Source organism: Orussus abietinus, unplaced genomic scaffold (assembly GCF_000612105.2).
Source record: "Orussus abietinus isolate OABI.00-Male unplaced genomic scaffold, Oabi_2.0 scaffold25, whole genome shotgun sequence".
NCBI classification, from domain to species: domain Eukaryota; kingdom Metazoa; phylum Arthropoda; class Insecta; order Hymenoptera; family Orussidae; genus Orussus; species Orussus abietinus.
In genome coordinates, this window is record NW_019394504.1 from 710,479 (window position 1) to 732,502 (window position 22,024).

The window sequence follows — 22,024 nt, forward strand, 5'->3', positions numbered from 1 at the left end:
TGTCAGAATCTTAAGTAGGGTCGACCGGCAGTAAGATTGCAAAATTGATGAAGCACGGGGGTCTCAGCGGGGAATTTATGTAGGCATGCCCATTTTTATGGAAGTGTAATTCCTATCGCATGGTTTATCACGCGGGCGTACATCTCCCGAATCGACGCATCCGTCGGGCCGACGGCCGACGCCGGGCGTCGCCGACGGCGGGACCGCCTCGAAGTATCGGACGCTCCTCTCCCAAGAAATTCCGGGCACGCAAACCTGGACTCCGGGATGCAATGCTCCGCGGACGTGGGGCATCGGGACGCCCCGAGGACTCTTTTTCGTGTGACACATTGAAATATGGCGGAGACGCCGCGGCGCATAGATGCGATATGAGACCTCGGATGACAGGAGTACTTTTCCGTGGAGCGTCGCCGATGGGCGCGCATATTAACGAGGAAATGCAATTTAAATATTCCGCAAGGCGATATCTTTTTATATTTGAATATCCTCCCCGCCTTCTCTACATATCTGCATTTACTTCCACGAAATAGAATCGACCCAAGACTTGAAGCTTGCATCTTGGTCTTGCAAAAAGTGCAACTTGACCAAAACTCCGAGATAACTGCCGCAAGATCGAGTTTGCTAGTCGGTATTTACTTCCTCTATAAATCCTCGCTTTTAGTTTTGCTTTTCCAAGATGGCCGCCGCTCCTTTTCTCCCTAGTGCGGATCCAGTTTTCCAAGTTAAAGATGGACGCCTAGACGCGTGTCACGCGGAAACGTTAACGAGGAGGCAGCCGCTTGGGTCGTCGTTAGACGGAGTTCTGCTTCTCGTCGGAGGATCCCTCGTCGCGCGCGTGTACACGCGTTCACGTACACACGCAGCCGCGTCACCATGGCCGACGCTTTACGACGCAAGGCCGTGCATTGTACGGCAATCGCGAGCAATCATCCTCCGACCGGCATCGTAAATTCCGGGGGTTCTCAAGCTTATCGATCTGGAGCTATGGCGGATGTCCCGGCCGTCGGGACGCCGACGTCCCATATCCTAAAGAGGGCATCACCCCAATATTCCAGAAACTTGGAAACTCAAAGCCTAGATTATTGACATTGTTCTTGCCGCCCAGCTCGCGAGTTCCCACGTCTCTTTTTCTTTTAAACTATTAAATGTCTATTTAATTCCAGTTTGAAATTCCCGCCATTTGGGTCGTCGAGGTTTTTCAGAGGGACCCGATACTTTACGCAGGACTCGCCCGGGTCCGAAATTTCACCCGATTATTTATCCAGCGTTCTTTTCCCGGGGCGAGGCCCTAATGCTCGAGTTTGCATGCAAGCTGAAATCGAATAGGGGAAGGCAGGATGTAAAGGAGACGAGGGTATAGCGCCAGGACGACGTCGGGACGTTATATAAGACGTAAGTCGGTTCCACGTATCGCGCGCGGAATTTACATGCGCGCGTGGGCGCGCAGCGTGCACACGCGTGCGGGGGACACGAGGAAGCGTTCGTTCCTCGAAGACCTTCCGCGGAAACGGAGGTCTGGGCAGAACCGCAGGGTATTTCGCAGCAGGAGCAAAAGGACGAGCGTAGAAAAAACGTCCCTGCGACCCATCCGGTTTCCGATCGGGCGGAGCGGCTCTCATTGGCGGGTTCCTCTGGATCCGGCCAATGGCGGCCATCTTGGCTCGAGAGGTGCTCGCCTCGTTTCTCGCTTCCAGAAATAAACGACGGCCGAAACTCGTGCAGTCGACGCGGTCGTCGTTCGGTGCACGCGTCCCGCGAGGCCCGGCGGTCGGGCATGGTCGGGAACGGTCGGCGGCGCTCGGCTACGCTCGGCAGTCCTCGGAACGGCCCCGAATGGCCGCGGCGAATCGCTACGCTTCTCGGCAGATGCGGGTCTGCATTGTCGGGCAGAACGCCGCGCGACTCCGCGCGAGCTGCTTCGACTAGATGGCGAGAGATGTCACGAGCGGCGACCCCCAACGCGCATGCGCGACCGCCCGCGTGGAGCGCCACCCACACATTCCGGATGCGTCGATGCAATTTTTATGCAGCACTGATCGAGGGAGCTATCTCTTAGTTTCTAAATCTATAATTATTTCCAATTAAATAGGAATGACAGGGTAAATTGGTAGTATTGTAAGAAATTGATAATTTGAGAATGTAGCGAATGTAACGCGCGGGACGGAGAGATACGGCAGGGTAAATGCGATTTTAATAAAAAACGGTATTTTACACATACGCTTAGGTACTCGAAAGTTTCATTTACTTCGTGGCCGTTACCTTCGACCAACAGCCTCGTGGAGTCGAGGGAAGGGAAACGCGATGTGCACTTTCTCGGGACGTTGAAAAAGGAAGAAAAGAGGAAATTCGCATCGCGGGAGGAGCAAAAAGAGAAGCGAACGAGCGTGCTTATGGAGGGAACGTTTTCTGAATGAGACGAGGGTCTCGCATTATGAATATTATTTCGAACGTGTACGAGGGAGCTGCCCGCGGATTTCAATTATTCAGTTAATAACGCTTCTCATACAGTACCGGAATGGAAGGCCGCGGGAGTTACTTCCAATTATGCTTTTCGCCGCCTCTTCTTTCCGAGGCCGAGAAAAATCATAAATGCGCGACGCGCGTCACTGCCGCAGTCGGGGCGTTATTTAAAAAGAAAGGGAAAAAAAAAGAAATTATCGTACGAGCTTTTCGGCGGGCAAAAGGAACGCCATGGTTAGTCGTGTTTCTACGGAGGACACCCTGGTGTTGGGTTGGCGAACTATATGCCATGGGGTGCGAGGTAAGGGCGGGTCCGCCGAACGGTCGTCCGGTCGGTGCTGCAGGGGGTGTGCAATCTGCCTGGTCTGCCGCTCCTGAACTTGATGCACCCCTCGTCAGATGACGCCACTGCGCCGGTTCGAGATCAAATTTCACCCCGCGACGCCGCCACCTCTGCGCTTTATTACACGCCCTGCGCAACATTTACACCTTGGCGTTCCTAGTCAATAAAGGGCGAGGGAGGGTGAAATTTGACATCAACGTCAAAAGCGCTCCCAATATCGAGTGAACCAGAAGAAACATGAAAACCCTTCAATGTTACGTTAGATGACTTTATAAATATAAAAAATATTTCCACGAATTTATCACGTGACCGGGAAAATTTCGTGGGATATAAAATAACGTAAAATTTTCCCTCATTTTGAAAATCTCGGTATAGGTGATTTTAACGACGCTCTGGTTTTAAGTCGATGGGGGTAGGTTTGGAAGATCGCGTAACGAGATCATGCAGAGGGCTGTAAATTATTATAGGCGGCGAGATGAGACCGGTGTACCGGTTATGCTTCATGGGATTCCGTGAATATTGACGATAAAGTCTGCCAAGCCGATGTAACGATCAGATTTTTCGAACAGCACCGAAACATGGCGGCCATTCGAAATGCATTTACTCGGCAAAGAGCAGCGGAGCGGAAGGGGTGGAAGCACCGCCAGAGGGATTATTGATTTCCGCGGAAAAGCTCAGCTTCCCTCCGCCCCCTGCGGGGGCGGAATTCACCCGCTCTGCCCCATCCGAGCAAGCAACCCGGCGAGCCTTCTTTTTGCTCGAGCCCCATCGTCCCCGAGCAGCTCAGCCCGCTGCGATCTCTCATCCCCGACATTTTCCAGGAAAAATGTAGAAAAATTCGAAATTTTCCCTCAACGTCCCCGCGGTTTAAAAATGCCAAAAACCGTGCGTCCCGACCCCCGATTACTCAACCACCGTGTCACCGCAAAGCGATAGCGGCCGGGAAATCGAGGTCCCCGTTTACGGAGAAGTTGACAGGTCGTAGAAGAGTAGTTCCAACAACGATTCGCGATTACGGGGGCAAATTGGGCAACGAGAAAACGGCCGCGGCGGGGCTTTCGCGGGGTGGCTGGTATCGATCAGAGTCAGAGCGCCGGAGACGCGCCCCGGAAAATTCGCGGGGGGTGCCGCGTCGGCGGAGCCGCTAGAGTCCCTGGAACGAAACTCCTGGACGCGGAGAAATGGCTTTTTAACGGAGATTTCGGGGAGAACAAAAACGTAAAAATACAGGGAGGCATTAAAATCGAGTCGGGGGAGGGGGGGTCGATCTCGACCGAGGAGGTCAGAAAGGTGAAGGCGCCGTTGGCGAGGGGTGGCTCGCCGCCATCTTGGATGAGCACCTCTGCGCAGGGGCGATTAGGGCCGATCCTGGGTCCGGGATCGTTTTCAAATCGTAAGCCCCTTTTTCCTCCTTTTCTCGGGCCCGGAATCGGGGAGGGAACGCGAGTCTAACCGGGAGCGGCGGTAAAGTAAAGTGGGGGTGTACCCACGCGTGCACGCTCCCGCCGGCATTTTATGTTTTGATGGCGCAATAAACCGTCGTAAAGCAGCAGTAAAACGCATGGAGTCACAAGTCCGCTCAGCTGATGTCGTTAAGTGGCCTCGCCGTTCGCAGGACTGTCACTCGGAGTGCCCGAGTGCGTCGCGTGCTGAAGACGCCCCTCCCCTCGGCCACCCTCCGAATTACGGGCGGCTACTGTACACCCTAGAGTACCTCGCTCTCTCGGTGCGCGTAACCCGCCGAAATTTTCGGATATTTTCCACGCACTCGGTATATAATCTGACCAGTCCACCCGACGTTAGCCGATGTAAATTATGATCCAACGGTATTATCGGGTATTAATGCCGCCTTTATGAGTTTCGTAATTGCCGGTAATTAGGGCCGTAAATTAAGACAGGCAGGAATTTATGCGGCACCGCTGGTCGGGGACATTAACGGAAACTGTATGGCGCTGATTGGAGGAGGGACTGCCCTTGGCTCGGGGGTTATTGGACGAATTCTCCCGAATTTTCGGGAAGGGCGGATCGATCTGCAGATTTTAACGAGTTGAAACGGAATTTGGGATCTAGGTACTTTGGTGCCTTGATAAGGAAATTCTGGATCTTCTCTGCTCCTTCTCGCCGTGGGTTTTCGACCCGGAGACTCGAGGCAAATTAAGCGCTGTCATTCCTTGAAACGATCACGCGAGAATTACATCGTCGAATGGTTCCCAGAACGCCCGGGCTACCAGTAAACGCTTCCTGGCACGCAACTGGCGCAACAAAGGACTAATTAATGGCTTAATAAATACCTGAAGACCGCTATCCCGGAAGCGGCGCTCCTGAGCGCCTTCGTACGTGCACCGCGCGCGCCATGACAGCTCCGCAGCTGTCAAACCCACGTGTCGCGTCGCGTCGTTCAACGTGCTTCCGTGTTCCGGAAGATTCCTATATTACCCTCCTCCTTGCTCGACGTTTCAATCGACGACACCACAGGAGCGATACATTTTTCCCGAGGATCCTTTCCACGACGTCCCCCGAGAGGTGGACGTCACGCACCTGCGAGACGTCAACCCCTTAATCTCTCTCCGGCGGCGCTTAAAGAAATTCTTTATTAAATAACCGTCATACCAGGGGTTAAATCATCGCTCGGTCTAAGTATTAAATCCTGCGTTAGAAGAGCGGGAAGAAAAAAATCAACGTTAACGAACCCACCATCTTGCCGCGTCCGACAGGTGGAGGGCTTGGTGGCGGCACCGGGTCGCTGGTCGCGACCGACGTCGACGGCGACGGGGACGTCGGATGATCTCTTTGCTCCTCTCCGACCCGGACGATTTGCCAAGTGAGGGTCCCTCGGGATTTATGCTCGTCCAAGTTTTGTCGCCCGCGAGGCGTCTCGTTATACCCCTCGGCCGTTTAACGAGCCATTACGCAACGGCGGCGACGCCGACGCCGCGCGGGACGCCAACCTCCCGTCGTAACTCAATATTTGATTTAATAATTTTATAGAGATTTATTCCCCGACGGCGCTCGCGCTCGTTTACCCGGCTATTTTAGAGCCGCCTCCGGAGGCGGCCCGGGCTTAAAGGAAAGGCCGCGGCGGCATTCCTGCGCGGAGAAACCGCCTCTCTGTCGCGCTTGCGAAAGGGCTCCCTCGTACGGCCTTAACTCCCGCTTTGTTTTCCGCGAAACCTCGGCATCCCGAGGCGCGAGGATTCCGCGGAAAACGTCACTCGCGCGAGAAATCCCGCCGAGTTACCGCGTTTCGGACGCGGCCGTCCAGCCGCGGTTTCTTAGGAGTCCGCTCCGCCGATTCTAACGACTCGTTGTTGCCCGGCTGACGCGCTTCCCGGTAAATGATTTGTAAGATTTGTAAGACGCGCCATCCTTGCCCGGATGTAGCCCCTGCTAAGGAACTTTCCAGGAAGGACTCGATCTCCCGATGAAATTGAACATCTCGTTTACATCCTTTACTCGGCGCTAATTACCGTTACCAATGGTTCCTTGCTTCTAGAGAATATTTAGTAACGTGCCGGACTGCAAATTATCGAGAAATTATGCCGATGCACGATTCGACTTCTCCTCTCTTATGGTTGGCTTCCATTAGAGGAAAAATCTTACGCTGGGTTTACTCCTCGAGAGCTGAACGGAAGCTCGTGGTTTCTCGTTGGCGAGATTTTTCCTCGATATCAAATGGCTCGTCTAAATACTCGGTGCATTGCGCGGCGCTCGGGTTACGCTTGGTCGGCATGGCGAGGATAAAATTAAAAGGTATTACTGAAATCCACGGCAGTGGCTAGAGTACCGGGGGATTGGAACGTCGAAAGAAGGAAGTGATCCGAGTTGAGGGATATTTATTGTTCCGGGATTTGGCATCGAATCGTTTTTATTATAAATAATTCAGAGGTGGGTATCATCGAGTACCCATCTTCGCCTCGCCGCGCTTTTGTCCCCTGACGATCGATGGACCGAAGAACGACATTTCGGCGGAAACAGACTCCGGCAGCGGAGCCGAAGCTCATCCGGTCCCGCCGATCGAGATTTTGTTTTATCGTGGCCCACGGGGGGATTACCGGGGAATTGCGCCGTGCAAGCGGCGCACGCGTGTAAACGCAGTCGTAAAACCGCTAGGTACTCCAGGGTGGCCTTATCGTGGCCCTCGACAGGGCGATTCGAGGATGCGAGGAAAAATACGAACTCCTCCCGGGTGCGTCCTGTATCGGGCGGAAAATCCGCGGTCTGAAAATGATCCGGCTAAAAAAACCGCACCCCAGCATTCCCAGGGGGGGTCGATTCAGGAGATGGCATCTTGGAAGTGCATCGAGATGCTGGAGATATATTGGTATTTTTTTTTCTTTCTTAAAAATGGTTTGGAAAATATGTAAGCGATAAAAATTAATCGGGAATAAATACGCGTGTCTCCCTGGGGTGGTCGAGAATCATGGCGAGGGTCGATCTGGACTCTTCTTTTTCGACCATGTTGGCCATGTCGGACCGAAAGTGACCGACTCAGCTGGACATAGGAAGTTTTGGGTTCGCCGATCGCTGGACCGGCCAGGGACTTTCGAAAGGACGATCGAGTCTTCCGATATGCCCCAGAAGATGGCGCCATAGGTGTCGTTCCTCCACTTTGGGTCGTCCTTCCCTCTCCCTCGCGCTCCGCGGCTCCAAAGTTCCCGGAGGAACTTTCGGCACAAAGTGGACGAAGGGCTTTTCCAAATGGAAATCTCGCCACTATGGAAGTTCCGGCAATTTTGGGAGGAATTTCGGGGAACGTACGGAGCCGGGAACGGGGATCCTGGTGATATTGGGTAGTGCAATGTTTCTCATGAATGGGAAATTGTAGGGGGTAAGGGTTACCCGGGAATAGGGGAATCTCCTCACACACCTGGATTTCGAAAAAAGATCCGATTTACCACCCACCAACTCGTGAAATTTATGATATTAAAAATGATTTATCCGGATTTAAGGTCACCCAGACTGGCTGCCAGGTTCCACCCCATGACACCTCGTCAGGGTTCAGGGAAAAAGGGTGTCCCTCCGATCGCAGTTGACTATGCACCTTCGATATCACCCTTTATGGGCAGTAAAAGTCTCCTAGCAGATAGGCAATTTTTCTGAGACTTCCCATGGATCCTCCATGGTCGACCTACGGTCCCTAGACTTTCTCCCCACGTGGGCCGCGAAGCGCACCTCTGACGGACCACGTTATTCTCCTTCAGCAGGATTTCCCGCGTCATCCTGGAACGCCTCGGCAATGTCTCGCCCGAGTTTCTGAAAAATCCGGAAATTTAAGATTCGCTCCCTTCAGACCACGTCCGTTCGTCAGGCCGGCCGGGATTTATTCCGCGTGCGGAGGCCGCGGGCTGACACTCGCTACCACTTCCCGGATAAGGATGGCGTTAAGAGGGGTACGCGCCTTCGAAAGTAAAGTCTCACGGGTCCTCCTCGTCGCGCGTTACTCGCTTGTAAACGATTCGTCGTAACCGCGGAGTTATGTCCGCGAGCGGTAGGTGCTCGTCGAGATGGATGCGCGGAGAATTCACAATGGCCAGCTCGATGATCCATAGATCACGAGAGCCCAGCTCGAGCGAGATCGCCGCCGGCCGAAGAGGAAAATCCACTCCAGGAAATTTCTCCAGACCCTGGGTGCATATTTTCCATGTGCACCCTGTGCATATAGAAAATATGCATATGCACACCATGTCCCAGCCCCCCCTGAAAACCCTACGGAAAAGAATTCGTTTCCAAAATCAACGATGTGGACCTACGCATGGGGATCGACACGACCCTGATAACACTATCACGAGTCCACCTCGCTGAATTGACCCCACAATTTTTACGGTGTACATCTCCTCAGGCATAAATTACATACGTATGTTATACGTATTATGTGCACGTGGATAGGGCACTTTAGTCGAAACCGGACAGATTAAGTGAAAGCACGGTGAGTATTATCAATTCGATGGACAATGCGATTTCGAGGGGCAAAATTCTTCGGCAATTCGCCTTGGTGTATACCTAGTGCCTATCGGCATTATCACCGGCCTCGGAACCGAGGATTAACTCGACGTACCGCCTCAAGTTCGGTATAAATTTATATACTATTTTTGACAGGGCGAGAGTTTCGCTTCGTGCGGCCGTAGCTCTGCGCTATCTCTAGTACCTGTAGGTTCCCATGCGGCCGGCAATTCGGAGTAACGCTGGCTATGGGCACCAGTAATTATCGTAACTTCGGCTTCGGGGTAACGATAGCGCGGCCCTGTGCGATGCTACGGATTAAATAGCGGTGACGCGAGTCGTCGTTACACGACGACTCGCCTCTTAGGGCAATTCCAATATCTCAGAGGAGCGAGCGAACGCGGTAATTGCGTCAACGACGCGGCAAATCTTCTCTCTCTCTTTCTGGTTACGGCCGATCGGATTCGCGAGTTGCAATTAGCGGGGTCCACGTTCTCAGGAATAATAACGATCGTAATAATAAATAAGTAGGTATCTATTACCGAGATAAGTGCTTTTACGATACCCGCGAAGTATCGTTACGTTTGCCCGGCGATCGCCCCGTAAAATCTGTAAAATCATTTCCCGGACTCTCTTCCTCCTTCTTAATTAAATAGTTAATGCCGGATTTAGTCTAGCCTGGAAAATCTTCCTTTATTGGCGAAACGTCCGCGCATTAGCCTGAATACTAAAAACAAAGAAAAAAAAAAAAAATAGGAAATCCCGAGATCCAGAATTTTTCTCAAGAATCGACCTAACGTTTATTATTAGTAAGGGACTTTTTCCATGAAAATCAGCGTTTCCCGTGCCTAGGAGTAAGACACGTGCAAGGGAATTTCCGCCGACAAAGAGATCCACTGTCTAATCTTTTGAGTAATTCACCCTGCGAATCCGACTCGCCGTCTGAAAGTTTAATTTCCCCTATAAATTCGTCCCCTGCCGGCGGAAGTCAGCGCGAGAGTAATTCTCGTCATTTCGTACGTTTCGAGGTTTTATCCGAGAATCTCTCGCAGGAGGAGCGGCGATCTCGCGAGTCTGAGTCACGTTTTGCATGAGGACTCTCCAATACGTCCTGGGAAGAGAAAAATCCGAGAAATAACGCAGATATTTTTCCCTGACTCTTGTTATTCCTCTAGGGCCGGTGCATTTAATAAATGCATCCTCCCGTCTCTGCCCCCTGACATTCCGCCAGGTCGTCCGCTTCTTCGGGGCCCGAGCCCCCCGATATGTCTTCCAAGATCAAGTAAGATTTCGCGCAGGTATTTGTCTCTAATTTAGGAGGGGCCCCGTACGCGTTAGGGCGTATGTCACTGGCGGACGCGGCGAAGAATTTAGGGGCCTCTCTGGAATCACGTCAGAAAGAGAGAGAGGGCGAGGTCGGCCCTTCAAAGGCGGCCTTCGTCGGGTTTCTTCGAGTTTCCTCGAGTCGCACGCAAGACGGGCCCCTGGGGCCCTTTAAAGGGCCACGTTCACCAGGGGCCATGTTGCCCCGCCTTTCGGGGGGCCCCCGCCTCTGGAGGGCCGCAGGTGCCTGCCCCACTCTGTGGGGTGTGAAATCGAGACTCTTTACCCGAAACGAGGAATTATGGAGTACCTGCGAACCCGGCCCACGCTCTCGATCTCGCTCGTTACTTTAATCGCTCGTAAATGCCCCCCTCGACAATTACGTCCATACTTTCCGCGCCGCGGTCCCTTGACTTTGTTACGCCCGACCGACCGAATCGTCTCTGGAGAGGACACTCGCCGTGGCCGACCGAGCGTATGACTTCTCGCGTACGAGTACCTCGGTAATTGCCGCTAATTCGGCGGATTGAACGGTACCGATCGCTCCAAGGGGGGACGAGAAATAATGAGTATAAAGAAAAAATAAAGTAACCCACGTGATGAGCTCTTCATTTTCCTCGACATTAAGGAGAACTTTTAAAGGGAAATTGTAGAAATTATTAAAAAATTCAGTATACTTATATGTAACGTAATGTGCATCTAATTTTTTTCATCGCCGGTCGAAACGGAAATGCGGCGGCTTCTACTGTCGGACATTATGCGACTGGTCCCTGTAAATGTTTATTCTTTGTTTAGCTTGTATTTTTTGTTGAGCTCTTAATTTTCCTCGACATTAAGGAGAACTTTTAAAGGGAAATTGTAGAAATTATTAAAAAATTCAGTATATAATGTGCATCTAATTTTTTTCATCGCCGGTCGAAAGGGAAACGCGGCGGCTTCTACTGTCGGACATTATGCGACTGGTCCCTGTAAATGTTTATTTTTTGTTTCAGACTCCACCGGCCGTTGAAGCGGTGAGTACGTCCGATTATTACCGTAATCGTCCGACTTAATCGGGCGACGGTGAATGTCGATAAAACGCCACCGCCGATGCCAATCGGAGGAATTTCGCAACTAGGTAAGTGCTGTTCGATTTTCTAATTAGATTTAATGGAACCCCGGAGGAGATTCTCGATCGGGAGTTACCTGAGATATTTCGAAATCCCGGGTGCCCCGACCGTGCGGGGCACTCGCGGGGGATTACTCATGCGAAAACCGCGCCGAAGATAGAATTGTTGGCAAGGGCAATTATTTAGTACCCTGTAATTGCGTTCTCATTCAGAATGCGTGCACGGTGCGTCTGCGATCGCCAGGCTGCCGAGTTTCTCCTGGAAATTATTGCGAGGGGTCCACATGAAAGCATGGAAACCGCTCGAGGAGGAATTTCGTAGATAACGCGATTTCTGGATTTCTCACCGATGATGTGAAACGCGGCTTTCAAGATTTCCCAGTCACTTCGTGGAATAAAATCAAAGGAAAGTCGATCGGCTCGATTATCGGCATTTTTCCACCGTGAGTCAATAATACAAAATATCGATAAATAACTGAGTCGATTTATTACGTCCTAATTTGAAGTTCCAGGACGATAAGCGTACAAAATTCTGTCAGTTATGAGTTGCACAATTCGACATGAAAATTGATTCGGTGATTCCTCGACACATGGCGAGTGGTCAGGGATGCATTAAAGGCACGTGAAGATAAATATTGTCAATCGAAAATATTATCAGGCTAGCCGGAGAGACTGAATTAAATTCGTTTATTATCGTGGATGCATGAAAACTGCTAGAGGGAGAATTTCGTAGATAACGCGATATCTGTACTTCTCAACGATGACGTGAAACGAGGGATTCAAGATTTCCCAGTCCCTCCTGGGTATGAAATCAGAGGGGATAAATCGAGAAATTAATCGGCTCGATCACGACCATTTTTCCAGGGTGAGTCGATGACATAAAATATCGGTAAATAACGGAGTCCATTTATTACGTCCGAATTTGAAGTTCCAGGACGATAAGCGTCCGAAATCCTCTGCCAGTTATGCGTCGCATAATTTATCATGCAGATCGAGTCGGCGATTCCTCCGAATGGCGGCCATTGGTCAGGGCCGGCCGCGCTAAAAGGTACGTGAAAAACAGACTTTTTCAATCGAAAATATTATGTCGGGCCATCCCAGTCGACTGGATTAAATTCGTTTCCCAGCGTGGGGCGCGTTGCCGGACCTCTTCTAAATTCGGTTGACCGTCTCGAATTCCCAAAGAGAATCCGGAGATTTTCTCCAGGTGGGATCGTTACGTGCCTTTCGAGATCGGTAACCAAATCGTAAATTACGGCCGTAAAACCCCGCCACGCCGGGTTAGCATCCGTTTTCAGCTGTCGGTCGATTCGGCCGTCGCCGGTCGATTCGGCCGATCTTCGACTTCTCGATCGAGGACCGATCGGATCGAACGAGGAAGCCTTCATAGAAACCCGACGTGAGTTTATACTCTACACTTTCCCCGAATAGTTACACGGGTAGTCTAATACCCAAGGTAATGGCGTGGGAAGGAAAGCTGTCGCTAAGGAGAGACAGGAGGGCCGAAAAAAAAATCCTAACCTAGCCCAACCTACGATTACCGACCATGGTCATCCACGGAGCCCAGAGTAATCCTTTCCTGTCTATTTAAAGTTTCGATAAAAAAAATTAACCCGGTAGAATTTCACCCCATCGAGACTGATTTTTAACGAATTCTAAGGATTATTATACGATATCTTAGATGGTCGTTGGTTTAGGAGGAAAATTCGAAATTCAAGGGTCGACGGAGCGAAATGTAAATTTCCGCGAGACTGCGGGATTGCTCGAGGTAAAATTTAACTCGCGGAATCAAGGTACCTACAAAGTGCGGAAAGAGGGTCGACGTCGCGTCGTAAAGCGCCGTCGAGCGAGCGTCTCGATACTTTCGATGTATCGAACTCCATTCCGCGATCTCCCGAGGCTCGGCGCACATTTCAGAGCTCCTCGCCGGCTCCTTTGGTCCCGATTCGTCGATAAGGAAGGACTCTGCCGAGATATTAAGACCATAACCTCGGAGAGCTCCCGCCACCTTTCAAACGAGTGAATTCTAATTCCCGAGGTGAAATTCCTAGAGAATTCCTAATTGTAAAACATAGAGTCCCTTAGATAACGCGATTCCCCCATTCCTCGTCGAAGAGGTGTCTTTACCGCGGCGTCCCTCGCATGCGCTTATCGGCGTCGACCGCGATTCGAGATATCGAACTCGGTTCCTCGACCCCTCGACATTTTTACATATTACTTGGATTAATTCCCGCGTGACGAAAAAAAGCGTGAAAATCGTATTTTTAGCCGGTTTAGTGAGCAACGAGGGACGGAATCTCTCCGGTGCGCCTATCGGTCCACGGTTCGATACCTCGAAGTCGAAGTCGGATGGTTTCCGAGGGAATCATCGGCCTCGTCGAGAACACGCGGAGAGGGCTACGGGCATGCCCCTGTAGCCCGTCCGGAGGGAGAGAGAGGGCGCAAGCGTCGGTCGGGAGGTCGTATCCACGTAAGAGCCGCAACGTGTCTCCCGGAGGGCGCGCGCTCGGCGCGCTCGGCGCGCGGCGGCGGCGGCGGCGGAGGTGGCGGCCCCCGTGGCGGAGTCGGGCGGCGGCGGCGGCGGCGACGGCGGCGGGCCGAAGCAGCGCAGGCAGCGTCGAGAGAGGCCGCGCGAGGCGCCTTGGCGCGGGTCGGAGAGAGGCAGCCGGAGACCCATTCATCTTGGCGCGCCTAGCCGGCACGGGATTGGCCCGCGGTGGGTAAGGCCGGGCGGCGATTGGCCGGCTCTGTTTACCAGCTGTGTCGCGCCCGTAGAGGGGGGGACGAGAGACAAGCGGCGCCATTATTGTAAGGGGTTACATTTAGCCGGCCGTGGTGTAGTACGCGCCGCTCGGGATAGGGGGCTATAGAGTACCTTCATGCATGGCCCATAAAGGATTCGTCGACTATCCGAGAAGTACGCAAGAAACGGCTTCGTAACACCTGACAGCCGGCCGCTCGAAACGCGACCGACGGGCCCGGGTGCGTGGAGCGCGACCGCGAGCGCCGTCCCCGTCGTCGTCGCTGCCGCCGCCGCGGGCGTCGCGCCGTCCGAGGTCCGGTCGCCGCAGCGGGCTGAGCCCCTCGTCCTCGGCCGCGTCGTCGCGGGATGTGACCGCGAGTGAGCCGGGCGCGCGCCCGAGTGAGTGACCAGCAGCGCAGTCGGCAGCCGCGAGCCAGGACGCGCCCCGAGGCCTGCGAGCGCCCAGCCGACGGACCCGGGTGCCGGTGGAGGAGGATGCGGAGGGCCGACGGCGCGGCGACGCGACGGCGCGGCCGCGGCCGCGGGCGCCGTTGACTCGCGGGCCCGCCCAGGCCCCCGGGCAGCGATGAGTTCGAAATTCATCATCGATAGCATGCTACCCAAGTACCACCAGCAGTTCCACCACCAGCAGCTCTTCTCCTCGAACCCACCCGGCTCGGCGGTCCAGGGGTGCTCGGCGTCCGCCAGCCCCGCCTCGGCCTCGAGCCTCGAGTCGAGCCTCTCGGCGGCGGCCGTCGCGGCGGCCGCGGCCGCCAACTACGCCCAGCAGCAGCAGCACCACAGCTCCCCCAGCCCCACGGGCTCCAGCCCCCAGCACTCCGGCAGCTCGGCCTCCACCTCGCCGGCCGCCAGGAACGCCTCGGCGGCCTCCGCCGCCGCCGCCGCCGCCATGTACCCCTACGTCTCGGCCGCCGCGGCCCACCACCACCACCAGCAGCAGCAGCAGGCCGTCGCCGCCGCCGCCTTCGGCGCCTCGCCCTCCATGGTCCCCGGCTTCGGCTCCTCCGCCGCCGCCTCCAGCGCCGCCCTCGCCGCCGCCGCCGCCGTCGACGCCGCCACCGCCGCCGGCGACAAGTCCTGCCGCTACACCGCCAGCCTCGCCGCCGCCGGCAACGTCGCGCCCTCCGCCGGCGACCCCATGGTCAACTACACCCTCGGCCACCACCACCAGAACGGCGCCGCGCCCGGCGGCCTCGTCTCCTCGGCCTCGGCCTCCTCGGCCGTCTCCGCCGCCTCCGCCTCCATGGCCGCCGCCGCCCAGTTCTACCACCAGGCCGCCGCCGCCTCCGGCGTCGTCGACCCCCTCGCCTCCTGCCAGCAGCCCTCGGCCGGACAGCCCGGCATCCCGGAGATCCCCCGGTACCCCTGGATGGCCATTACCGGTGAGTGCCCGCCGAATCCCTCTGGAAACCCCCGCGGAGATTACAGATTTTCGGTACCCTCCACCTCTTGGCTGGACTCTTGATTTACTCTTCCATCGCTGCTCCGAAATCTCCGACCCTAGGTTCCACCTTGACGGGATGGGCAACTATCTCCCATCACGTGGCAGAAATTCGGGAATTCTAAACATATGGAATTTCCATCTTCTCCAGGATGACTCGCAGAGTCTCGTTCGTCGTCCCCTGTAAATATTAATATTCGGTACACTTTGCTCTTGGCAGGTTCCTCGACGCGCAATTTCGGTCCCGTATGTCTAGGACGGTTGTTTAAACGCGCGGTATAAACGCACGGGAAGTCAAGTCGTCGAGGCGCTGCTTGTTATGGCGTCAGGTCGCAGAAGTCTCCTCGTTGTCCCAACACCGATCGTAAATCGCTTTGATAGTCGGCACTTGATACGCTCTCGTCATCGGAAGAGGCATACTTGGCTATGAGGAAGCGAGTGTGTTATTAATTAACTAGGAAGCGTCATCGAACATAGCCCCGTTGCGTATCAACAGCCATTGATAGCCAATCTCGTCATGGGCGCCCGTGTTGGGGGTAGTTCTTGACCTATCGACTTCCTTTCTTCGGTTTCGTCGCTACCTACTTTTTAAGGCTCGCCAAATTCTTTTACGAGTCGTTAATCCCTGATTTAGGAATGTGATGGTGGAGGACCAATTCATTTTCAAATTACTCGGTGGGTGAAATCCATTCGGACCACTAAATCGTCCCAAGTAGCTGGAACGCTTCTTGTCCGACTCGCGACGGCATAACCGTCGAAGCTGCCACTTCATTCGGCATATGGACGTCGTTACAAACGTCGACGGTGGACGGGGAACGATTGGTTTTATCGCTTACGATGCCTCGTAACCCGGCCATTTTGGTCGACGCGTTCGGAAATCGGCGAGATTCCGGGGAGCGATCTTGCGCCCTCGATGGCCAGGACTTCACCGAAGAACCCTTCGCGATTGCTTTCGCGTTTAATTTAAAAACGTCGATTAACCCTCCCCAGAGATTAATCCCCGTGTCTTCCAGTCCGCAGGTCACGACTTTCCAGCCGATCATCGAGCTTGGTGTTGGTCATGCCGATTACTCCCATCAGGGGCTTTGCTCGCTGCAATTGGAGGCCCCTGCGATTCCTCTCGGATTTCCTCGATTCCCCCGATATTTCGCCCCCGAAGAGAGAAAGGATTCGGCGCACTTGTGGCTTAATATTTAAACACCTATTCGCCCTACGTGTCCTGGAACCTCCCGACGCGAAATGTCCCTCGGCTGGACCCAACTGCAAGGCCCAGCTTCCGAGCTGGAGGAGGGACGATAAGAGAGTATTTTTACATCCGCGCATCCCGCGCGATAATGCCGCTCCGCTTTATCGCGACTCCTCGTTTGCGCTCGGTTGAAATTCAATACCGATCTAGCCGCAACGAGAGGTCAATTGCGCTCTTTGATTTTACCACCGCGACCGAGTGCGAAATACGCCGCCTTTTATTTATTCTTCACCGAATCTCTTCTTCGCGTTCACGCCGGATTTCCACGGTTTCGTCGGTCTCGTTTAGCCGGACACGTATTCTGGAAACTCTTTTCCCCTGCGATATTTCTTTCACCGATAGTCGCTAATTATCAGGAACTGCCGAATTAACGTCGCCTCGTAATTTTGGCCGCGTTTCGGGGCGAATTATCATCACAGCTGTCGGGGGACAAAAGGTGAAAATGGCTGACGACTCGTTACTCGGGGAAATAATTATCGCTAATCGGTGCCGATTATTTCCTCATAGAGGTCTCCTCGATTCGAGCTGATTTTTCCTCCCACCAGCCACGTGGGAACTTTCCTGGGCCTTCATCGAACTTCTTATTCGGGCTGGAATAATACTTGCGATTGTTGAATCGAGACGATACCAGTATCGTCGTTATTTGGCAGGGTGGAGGCTTTATCGGGTGCGAGCGGTCGTTAATCACCCTGCAATTGGCGGGAGAGCGTGAAAGAGGGGGACAAGGTTACGTTGATAATTTTGAGGTAGCTTCTGCTTCTTTACTCTTGAAATGACTTCTCCAGCCGCCATATTGGATATTTTTTCCACTCCACCCCGCCTCGAATTTTCTTACTTCTGGTCGCATCCGAAGACGTCAGCTGGTCGGCGGGTGGACATCTTCTGATTCAGACGTTGCCAACCTAGATTTTTGGCCGGTGCTCGGGACGTGGGGAACATCTCGCCACGATCAGCAGCCATGACGCTGCGGATATATCCTCGTAATCCGGCACAGTTAAATTCAGCCGAGACAGTTCGGATTACGTCCACATCCGTCGGCGCGTTTATGTCACTTTCGGCTCTCCTCTGGCCCCGGTGTATCGCTTACATATACACAATTTCCGACGGCATCGGACTCGCGGTCATGCACGTACATTCCCTTCGGGACTAAAATTATCCCTGAGATTGTTGCACCTTGCAGCGGCGACACCCGCCCTGCAAAACGGTGCGCGTTTAAAAATACCTGGGTCCACTTAAGGGGCGCTGCTAAAAACCCGGCGACGCGACGAAATTCAACGATTCCTTTTTAATTCCATAAATCTCGATGCTTTGACATTGTTCTCTTTATCTTATTTTTTTTTCCACTTTCCGCGGGTATTCGCGTACCTGCAGGCGGATTTAAGGCCGGGATTAAGGCCGGGCCATGTTTTCGCAGTCGACGCCGAGAGCTGGTGCAGAGTGCATTGAACAGGAATTCTGTGACTAATCCAGGATTTTCTTTTTCAGATTGGATCAGCCCCTTCGAAAGGGTAGTATGCGGTGAGTAATTGATTCTTCATGACTACCATTTCCCCTGATACCCCTAGAATACGCACGCGAAATGACGTTACTTGCCCGCCACGCCCGCGATCGATGGTCGATGCTAGAATTAGGGAATCATCTCAAATCGACGGGATTAATTGTCGTTTAATTATCGCGGAGACGTTCGAGAGAGGGAGGCACCTCGTGCTCTGAATAAAAAATCATCCGATGGCGAATCGATGGGGCTTCGCATTCCCGGTGCATCCGATGCAACTCGCTGACGCAGCGAAATGGCGGAGGGAGACTTGCCTGACGTTTCCTCTCGTAAACTCGCGGGTTAAAAAAGTCCGTTTCCATAATGGCCGGAAAATTGGATCATTTCGTCAGTAATTATGTAGACATTCCCAGCCCGGCTCTGTCTAATGTCCATAAATTCCGTAGAACGGACCGGAGTGGGATTTATTTTTTAAAAACCTTGAGGAAGGTCAGGTCAACTCTCCACCAGAGCCCAGATCCTTAAATCGGAACCCCGGCTCACCGATAGCTTCGTTTGAACGTTATTAAAAAATCATCCTAAGCCGAAAAAACCGAAACTCCGAAATAATATACACCAGCGGGCTTCCGAGTAGTACACAACGCGGCGGTAAAAATGAAGCGATCTGGGATTTCTCTTTTAAGAGCGATTGGGCAAGGTCGGGGTATGCTTAGCATCATGGCAGCAGATATTCTCCCAGAAAACCGGCCCGAGAAACGGGGAAAGTGGTGTTACTCGGTCGCCATTATCTCCCCTAGAAGTTCCCTCTGATCTTCGGGGATCGTGGAATGCGGTTCTCGAGGCGTTAGATATTTTCCTGGAATTTTTCTTTAAATAATTTTTCCTCATTTTCTCATTTTTACACCTTCCTCGGGTACCCCTTTCCCCGCGACGCGTCTCAGCTGCCGTCATCGGTACTCCCGATAAAACCCTACATCCCTCCCGGAGATACGCGCAGACAATGGGGCACTAAACATGATTTAGCATAATTAAGAATTATCCGGCGATCGTATCTAAACGGCCGTTTGTCCGCGCGGAATCGCCGGTTTAATTCATCGCCCGGGTATTTGTCCTTAATTTATCGAGTCGTGCCGCGCGATTACGCGGTCCGCGGTCGCGCGCCGATGCACCGAGCATGACGAGAGGCATGCAACTTTAACGCCATCCGGATATGCATAATGTTAACGCGAGCGACTTAAATAACTCGGTTCAAGATGTCTCTTTACCGGGGAAAAAGTGCGCTCGGAGGATTCGGGACGGTTAAGGTAGTTACTACGTTAAGGTGGCGGTCGTGGCTCTTCTTAAGGGGGTGCGAGGTCACTGAATTTTCTTGAGTCGCTTTAAATATTAAAAAAAATATCATAGGGTGGGGCTGTTCGATTTTCCCGACTTGGTCGATTATCCAGGATGATTCGTCGATGTCTGCGGACTTTTACGAGTTGTAAAACGGTTATGCGGTGGCGCGGAGTCACCTCGGAGGAAGTAGTAAGAAGTAATAAAGGGGGAGGGGAAAATGTCGAGGGGCAAGGGAGGGCAAGAATGTAATTAGAAATGGCTTCCAGTTCCGATTCCGAGCTCGGGCCAGCGTGGTTATAAATGGCCGCCCCCGAAGCCGACTTCCTCCGATAGGCAAACAGGCGGGAGGGTCGGAGGCAAACGATGTCGACGACGACCGGGACGGGACCGGCGAGACTTTGCCCTGGGATCATAAAATCATTACGTCCCGTCTTTTATGCCTTTATGGACCACACTCGATCCTTGTAAACCAGTCCCGACAGTCGAGGAACGCGAAACTCGAGCCGGCGCTTCTTCGCGCCGGGGGGTGGTAGTCGGCCCCCTCGGGGTACACCCTCGTCTCCCACGGAAATGTACTGCCCCTTGGAGTACACCCCGATAAATTCCGGGGACGGTTAATTTTTATCTAACGACCTAACGAGTCGAGATTGGGGTAGCAAACAATTCGGAGCTGGATATCTCCATGGAGAGGACCTTATTGGTCCGCTGGAAAGAAGGGTGAGAAGAAAACCACCCCTAGGACTTTCACCAGACTTTCGACGTCTTCTCGGAAAATCTCAGAGTAAAAACCCCCGAATACCCATGAATACCCCTGAGAAAGCTTTCGAATACTCTTTTTCAAGGGATTCCACTTTGACGCCTGGAAAAAAAAAAATTCCTCCTGCCTTTTCTGGAGGACGTAACTCTTCGTCCTGTCTTCAGTCGGATCAGAGCGGGTCCAACATGGCGCGGTTCCCGGGGTAATTAAAAATCGGAGACACCGTCCTCGGCGGAAATTAGCATATCGGCGAGTAAGGGTACCGGTATTGGTATCGGTGCTCGGTTAGGTTTAGGTCGACTCGCACTTCGCGATAGCCTTACGCTTTGTGCGTGATTTACGACAACGTCTGGTAATCTCGCGTGGGACTCGCCGCCTCGCGATCGGCCTCCATGCCCAAGAGAAGTGATTTTTCTCCCCTTCCTTTTTTCTCATTCTTTTTTTTTTTTTTTTCACGCGTATACACGGACACGCACACGCTGGCGCGCTTTCTCTCGGCCGGCGTCTCGCTTGATTTTTACTCTGTTTGTCTTAGCCGATGCGCGAAAACCCGAGGATTTACGTGCGACCGGGCGCATCGCGACGAGTTACGAAAGTGCCGTAAAACAGATAACGGGCCAGTGCTCTTCGATGCCGGCCAAAGCGGGACGTCCCTGCCAGCCGCTTAACAATCCATTAGGCGATGAGCAGAGCCGCGTTATGCGACTTAATATACGCTCGCATAACGTCCGGCCCTCGTAAACTCGAGTTCGCGCCGCGACTCGCCAGGGTTAGCCTCCCCGAGGACCGAACTGGAGGACCAGGAATAGATCCCTGATCTAGGGACTCCAAGAGAAGGATTCGCCATCCCAGACCCTGGAAACCCTCTGAGACTGCATCCAAAAAATTCCCAGAATTTTCCTGGAATTTCTTGAGGAAATTATCGGATACATCAAAGCCCCCCCAATAAAAATAAATCTCATGGAATGGGAAGAAATCCCGATTTAGTTATTTCTTATCGGTAGCAATGGCTCTCCGGTGCTACTTTTAGGTGTAGATCATGTCGCGTCGGTCGTCCCAGAGTTTGGTATGATTTTTTTCATCTACGATTACGCGATGTTTGGCCTGACTCTTCCCTCCTCGTAGCCTGTTCTAGGTTAGGATCGGCAAATTTGACCGTTCCCCGTTTTCTGGCCAAAAGACGGGATCACCCCCTGGTCTTTCGCTTCTCGCGATTAGCATGGAAATCGGGCCTTAATCTGTCCCCGTGCTCGGGGGTGGCTCGTTTTAGGTTAGGGTCAGCGTGCCCCCGGGGCTCCGAAGGCCAGTGGGCGGCGCGGGGTGTCGGGGGCAAGCACGAGATAATGCATAATTTATAATCAGGCCGATCTGCCGCTGCACGGGGGCATCCACCCCCGCGCGGCGTAGTCATCGCATGGCCGCCGTGCAAGTCCGCCCCGAGCCCCACGACCCACCCCTCATTAGCATTCGATGATGGCTGCCGCGTCCTGCAGACTCGGGCTATCCCGCTTCACCCCTAGCACCTTCCCCACCTGATTCGACGCCCCCTACGGTCACTACCCCCGTTACCATGGAACACGGAAATCGCGAATCGACGTCTCCGACCCGATCGAGCCTCCACACCAAAGCCACCCTCTTCGGAAGAAAAAATCCACACAAATGGCGAGCAAGTCCCAGGAACTCCGGCCTTCCACTCTGGAATAAAAAGAAAATCCACAGGAACCCACGCGAAGAAAAAAATCCACGCGGAATGGCACGGTCGGAGAACTAGTTTAACTCGGAAAAAAATTAGGGTACGGGTATAATGTAAAT

General features: G+C 53.3%; 2 protein-coding genes across 2 annotated transcripts in view; both read left to right on the forward strand.

Moving 5' to 3' along the window:
- Window positions 1–22,024, forward strand: part of LOC105697507 — a 198,259-nt gene that overhangs the window by 107,675 nt on the left and 68,560 nt on the right. The window contains exon 4 of the mRNA XM_012420866.1: window positions 11,059–11,079. Coding sequence (XP_012276289.1) covers window positions 11,059–11,079 — 21 coding nt within the window. The remainder of the gene's footprint in view (window positions 1–11,058; window positions 11,080–22,024) is intronic.
- LOC105697658 (homeobox protein abdominal-A homolog) overlaps window positions 14,464–22,024 on the forward strand; it is a 31,691-nt gene continuing 24,130 nt past the window's right edge. Inside the window, exons 1-2 of the mRNA XM_012421177.2 lie at window positions 14,464–15,320; window positions 18,111–18,143. Coding sequence (XP_012276600.1) covers window positions 14,504–15,320; window positions 18,111–18,143 — 850 coding nt within the window. The 5' untranslated portion in view covers window positions 14,464–14,503. The remainder of the gene's footprint in view (window positions 15,321–18,110; window positions 18,144–22,024) is intronic.